The 6,799-nt window shown below is 37.4% G+C and overlaps 1 protein-coding gene across 1 annotated transcript in view; it reads right to left on the bottom strand.

Annotated features, from left to right (window-relative positions):
- PPP1CB (protein phosphatase 1 catalytic subunit beta) overlaps positions 1 to 6,799 on the bottom strand; it is a 29,206-nt gene that overhangs the window by 1,742 nt on the left and 20,665 nt on the right. The window contains exons 5-7 of the mRNA XM_083832102.1: positions 5,797 to 5,868; positions 2,276 to 2,427; positions 621 to 755 (exon numbers count right to left, since the gene is read on the bottom strand). Coding sequence (XP_083688228.1) covers positions 621 to 755; positions 2,276 to 2,427; positions 5,797 to 5,868 — 359 coding nt within the window. The remainder of the gene's footprint in view (positions 1 to 620; positions 756 to 2,275; positions 2,428 to 5,796; positions 5,869 to 6,799) is intronic.

Here is a 6,799-nt window from a genome sequence, read left to right as displayed (position 1 = left end):
AATAAAGAAGTTCTTTTGAGTCACTGACAGCTGAGAACATTTCAAATGCCATTAAGCCAACATGAAATCTCAATCAGCAGGAACAGGGTGGGGAGCTGGAAATCACAGCATGATCCTACAAGTTTCTGAATCCTATGTACAACAGCAATATGTAAAACTAAATCTACTTCTACTACTTCTAAATCCCTCTAGTTTTGCCATTACGCTGGGGTGGGGAGACAGTGGAGAGAAAAGGAGCTGAAGACATCACATCCAAGGAGAAATACAGAATAAAACCTGAACAGAATAACCGCACTGAAAGGGTGCCATTAGTCTGCACAATTATGTACTCTGATCATTAGGTATGACTAAAGAATCACCCAAGTAACACTAAAATGAGGATCTAAACAGAGGTAGTAACTAATACTTAGGAGTTTGGAAAACAAATCTCACGCAGTTGTCTGGGGAATAGTTGCTTTACAATTCTACTTCTCTGCCCACAGACATGAGCCTGCTGTGACACCATTTCTGTACCTCAAATGTATCAACCCAGTCTAACCATAAGCGTGTCAACAAGCAGATCAATTCAGTCTATACAGTCCAACACTTACAGGAATACTTAGTGTACAAATATATCATACCTGAAAGGAACACATCAGAGTTTCATCCACACTCATCATGCCCCCTGCATTGTCAAACTCTCCACAATAATTTGGAGCTGAGAATAGGGTGACCAACTGTCGTTTAGCAAAGAATTCATATCCATCTTCAACCACCTGTCAACACCAGAGAAATTATTCAGCTCTCAAACAAAAAGATACATGTTGAAGAAAAAGGCCAATCTTGAGGCAAACAGGACTTTTATGAACAGAATTCACCGAAAAAGTATTTTGTCTCAGCTTTCAAACAGGACAGGTTCAGTCATTTTTGTCTATATGGACAGTGAATGCCAAATCACATAGCTTCAACTGTCTGACAACTCCAACGTTAACTATGCATCAGCTTCCCTGTTTAGCATTTTTATACTTGTAAGTCTGATTATGCACTGTCACTTTACAGATTCCCAGCATATTATTGGCTATACACTGAATTTGGATGCGTTTGACCTGTTAGTTCAGAGCACAAAAGGTCTCGATACTACCTTCGTTGCAATTGAACCATGAAGTTTTACTTAGTCCAGTGTTGACTGCACAAATCTTAAGTGTAGGCTTTTGTCAATTTTGACATCTAAGAGCAAGGTGGTTCTGCTGTGCTTCCTCTAAGAGCACAATTCACCTTTAAGATAGAACAAGCAGTACAACATATCAACTAAGGATATTCCCCCTTCCCCAAAACAGAAGCTTCGCATTATAACACACAGATCAGTGCACATCAGAATACTGCTCAGTTTAGTCCAATTGCTGTGGTCTTTTGAAAGATGTTACACTTTTAATAGAGCTGAAGCAACTACATGAACACAGAAAGGAATCTTAATCTGCAGTTGAGAAATCTTAACATCTATCCTGCATATCAGTATTTTTGCAATAAAATTGTAAGAAGTATTTAAGTGTTCTGATAGGGTACCCAGTCTTAGCCATATCACAATTAAAAATCTACTTTTCCTTCACAGCATGCCAGAGCTTTTTAAGTCAACTAAATAATGAAACTGAAATGTTACACAAGAAACTGAAACCTGATGTCCATCTACGCAGGACACTTGCTTAAAATAACTTGATAAAAATTACAAACAAAAATGTGTACTTAAAGACAGCGCCAAAAATAACCCTGCTTTCTCCACATTTCAGCAAGTCAAACAAACCTACGCCAAAGTACTCTAGGTTACTGAACTAAAAGGCAGCAGTGCAAGATTTTATGTACAGGTTTGGAGAAACATTCAAAAATGTACTGAATACTTCCATGAAGTCAAGTAGAGACCATTTAAGCTGCAATTACTTGAGAACTACCTAATATTGAAGTGGAACAACTCTGCAACTTCAGTGTGGTTCCTGAGTTTACTTTGCCACTTTAAGCCTAGACATTTCATCTCTAATATTCACATAAAATAGTCTGACAGACAAACGAGATCGATCACTGGAGAAATCTAGTGTTAATATTTCACTTCATTGATATCAGAAACTCAGTTCAATATGAGACAACAGTAGGATGCAGCCTTATATTTCCTTTATTATGGACATTTTTCTTTTTCTGAAAGTAAAGCAACACCAACTAAGTTTAAATATATCCTACGGATAACCAACATCAAAAATGCATAAATTGTAGAAGGGAAAGTTTTAAGCAACAACAGCATAATTCATACCTGGTGAGCTCGACAGATCAAATCCAGATCATGACGATTCAGAAATTTACTGACCACATCAGCACCAAAAGTGAAAGAGACCCCACGATCATTTTCACCCCAACCTTGCACATCTTTGTCTGGGTCAGACCACAGCAGGTCACAGAGCAAGCCTTTGAAAGATAATGCAAGTGAAGATGTTAGTCTTAGGCAGTATTGTTCTACAAGTAAACCAGTTTTACCATAACTACCAGAGCAGATCTCCTAGGGGAAAAAAAAAAAACACAAAACCACACAACCAAACAAAAACCACCTTTGTAACAAATATAGCAATATTTGAATTTTGTCTGAGACAAAAGATGTCTGCAAAATCCTTGAGTAATCGGCAGGATTTTTCCCTTTACAAAGGACAGTACCTTCAGATGAAACAAAGTAGAGCCAAACATCTCCCTGAAATAATACTTAGTTGCAATATTCAGCATATTTACAGTGAGCATTTGAGGAGTTCAAAAATGCTGCAGTGAGTGCACTTTAAAAGACAACCATCAATTTCACAGCTCACCAAGCAAGCTTAGTCTGAAAGTCACAGCGAATTGTAGAATCCTGCACAGGACCGGTCAGAAATACCACAAACAAATTTGTACCACGAGCTTCTGAATGTCACAGCTTTCTTACAATACCTTAATAACCGTGACTAAATCAAAATTTAACAAAATTCTGGTAAATGGTTTCAAGTAGCACTTTCAGCTTGGTTGGACTACCCCTGACTTTTCAAAAAGCTTCATGCCAATCAGTTTGGAACCTAAATTCAAGTAATAAAAAATCTTTGTAATTTTTAGCACTGGTAAAGCACAGATCAAATCCAGATCTGTTGGCAGCACTGTCTGCTGCCAATGAAAGGTCAGCTAACACTGAGTTAAAACTGTGTACTGAAGAGGATCCTTTTGTTCAACTGCAATGCCTAAGGCCAATACAGCTGCAATACAAACAAGCCAAAGAGCATTCAAACTGTATCTCAGTTTGTATTGAACAGTACTTTCTTCACCTATGATGACTAACCCTTAGGTATTAAACTACTTAAGAACTTTGTTTCACAACCAAGAGGAGACACAATAGGCACTCAAAGTTTGATTTCCAGTTAAGCCGTTATTAGCTACACAAGATAATGAAGACACTTTTAAAAATAAAAGATCCTGCAAGTTATATTCAAGCAAAATCAATGTCAGAAACTCGTTGTGCAACTGGAGTATTTTGTCTTTATACACAGCTATCAAATGTTTTTTGGCAACAGTTACAGTTCCTCTGTAGAAGCTTGCCTTTATTTGATTTGCTTTTGAAAGATGTAACAGAGCAAGTAGAACTCCATTTTAAATATCTATCCAGAAATAAATTACTGAATACAGATGACATTTGATGAAAACTTACTGAAATTCAGTTCTATACTGAATATAACATTTTTCAAAACAATAGTTTCACTGCAATCCCTAGTGGTTTCTTAGCAGGAATTTCCAACTAGTGGCAGAAGCTGCTTGTCTCAACTGCTTAGGAAGTACTTCTCTGCCAGAGATCAAATAATGTTTCGGGTCATACATGGTTGTAAGCTAATTTGTCCTATCATCTTTTAACAGTTGTATAACAGAACCCTGCAACAAGCTTGTCCCATCTACACAACTAAAACTAAACCTTGCCACCCCAATAGGTTTATTTTAACATAAAACACCCACCATGACAATAGGTTAGGCTGGCTGGAAGAACACCAGAACACAGCTTTGAGATATTCAAGATTGCACAAAAGGAGCTAAAGTTTCCTAATAAGTGAATGGTCAGCAATGTCAACCAGAATACCTTGGCCGCACAAAATGCAACTACAAGTGTTACTAAAGCAAGTGATTTAAGTTGGAATACAGACTTAGATTTGAGCAAACAGCTTCCAAACCCCATGAAAAAGCCATCAAAATAAGAGGTCTTGAAACTGCAATTGACGTTGCAAAGGCTTTTTCCATCAGACTACAAGAAGCTATCGTAATGGTCTAATTGATCTAATCTTACCAGCACAAGCCACAAGAACATCTACTAGTAATTTCTACATCAACACAAGTGTTCATGAAGTAGCGTCCCTCTAGGAATGGATAGCTTTTAAGAATTCATAACTTTCACAGCAGCAAGACTGCTTCAGTTTATTTTCCACAATATTTACTTCCATTCAATAATATCAGTTGCCTTAAGTAGGCCCAAAAAACCAAAGTCCTTCAATGTCACTGTCACTTTTACCTCTGCTGGTAAACATCTGGCTATTGCTTCTGAAAGCAAAATGAAGACAGCAAATTTTGATCCACTCAGTAGATCAAAAGCTTTTTTAAAAAAAATCTGTGCTTATTTTTAGGAGGTACTAGGAATGCATGATTTCAGTGGAGTGTCCATGGAAACTGGAATTACATTCTGCAAGGGCATTCCTGAAGTGGGGGTGGCCCAAGCAGTAGTATTAGCCTGTTGAATAAAACTACCTTTTCTGAAAGATCTGATAAATTTAAAGTTTGACTCATTTGTACTGACATTTATGTTGATATGGAGTGAATTATAAATAGCATGAGGAAGAACTTGAGTATTTCTGTATTATAAATGACTACTTCATCTAGTAACGCATCTCAGTTTCAAGTGTGCATATACCAGCTTGTACTGAAGTATAGTTAAGGGACGATGGATATTAAAATCAGACCCTGAATTACTCCTAAGCATTAACACTGAACACATTACAGGAAGTAAAATTCTTCTGTTCCAAGGGTTAATTGTAATAATTTGTGTTTCCAAAAGCTTTAAATGTGATAAGCCCTCTGAAAGTTAACTTAAAATATTAGTTTCAACGGTAGTCTTAAAAAAAAATATACTATTGTACTGCCTGACAGTCTTTTCAATCCACTAGTAACAAAGTTTAGAATAAATAGGCCACTACAGAAGGTAATTAATACCATTCAAAAGATTATTGAATGCAAATTTCCAGTGCTTTCCGCACAATACGTGTACACAAAGTATAACTAATTAGCAGAAGAAAACTTCATGACTGGTATATTGATATAAGCAATGAAATTCCAATCACTCTGAAGTGACTATACAAATCTGAAGAGGAAGGAGACATTACTACTGGCCCCAGATAAAGAGAAGCCCAAATACTTCAATACTCAGCAACCTTTAAACAGTTATCTTCTTCGACAGACTATAATGTTTGGGTGTGCCTAGCCTAGTCAAAGCAAGAAAAATAACAAGCTGTTGAGTTTCATTTGATCTTCCATTAGATTTCTGAGTTTAAGGAAGGCTTGGATAGGATGTCTTCGTCTGTTATAACAAGCAATAATGATGTGGGCAATAACCTCTAGCAGTACCAGATAAATGAGCCATCATGAGGAACAAGACGCATGTCCTGCAAGGAAGTCAGCGAATACTGTACTGAGTTAATGAATTCAGTCATTGCACTATCGCCTGTACAGAAACTGATTAAACCTGTTTCATCACTAACACCAATTTACAGTAAATTCCATGTCACTCACCTGTGTCAGGAACATCTGTAGGCCTCATAATTCTCCGGATCTGCTCCATTGACTGAAGATCTGGAGACAGTCCTGTAAGTACAAAAAACCCAAGCGCTTTATAAACACATTTTACCTGTTAAAAAGGGTTCCAGAGAACAAACAAAGGTTCAAAGTCATACAGCACCCATTGTTTCCACTGTAATATAAACAAAACAGTTTTCTGCAAGACCATTAAGCTCCTGAACAGGACACAGAATAACATAACTGAAACTACTAAGAAGTTTTAACTGTTTTCCTACCGAGCCACACAGCCCAGAACTCTACAGTTAAGTATGCTCTCTTTAACAGTGCACTAGAGAGAAAGCCAGTACAATTAAAATGGATGCAGATTACCTTCTTTGCAAGCAACTTACTTTCTAAAAGCTACAGGAAAATACCCTACCAGCTTTAAAAGACCACAAGCCAAAGCAGCCTGCAGGTATGACTAAAATTGTAAGCAAGTTTCAATGTGCTACCACCCATCAGTTGAGCTGCAGTCACTGGATGCTGTCAACAAATACTAGACTTTGCAACTGCAATAGATCAGGAGCACAAAGGTAGTCAGTCAAGAAGTCATCTACTACAGCTCAGCTGCTTAGTCATTTATAAAACCACAGTACCTTGATGAGTCAAGTCATTTATCACACAGAACACACCTCTTTTTGCATAGTTTTGTCATATTAACATGTACTTACAGCCGAAGGATGGGGTTCCAAAGCTACTCTGAAGTGCTTAGGTATGCACTCCAGAACTGTTTTACTTGGCATACAGGCATGACAAAAGCCTACTAGATGCTCTGGGATCTTAACATGACCTTAACTAAAGGTATGAAAGTGAGCTGAATACTTAAGTGACCTACGACAAGTTCACCAAATAAAGAACGAGAGCCTGTAGTTCTAATGTGATCAAATGTTGTGTGTTAGCAAGCCATATCCATTTTACACAGTCCAGAACTTTGAATGTAACAGGAAATCTGTCACTG

This window comes from Anser anser, assembly GCF_964211835.1.
Source record: "Anser anser genome assembly, chromosome: 3".
NCBI lineage: Eukaryota > Metazoa > Chordata > Aves > Anseriformes > Anatidae > Anser > Anser anser.
Note: the sequence above shows the minus strand (reverse complement) of the source record. Positions and strands in the feature narration are given on the sequence as shown.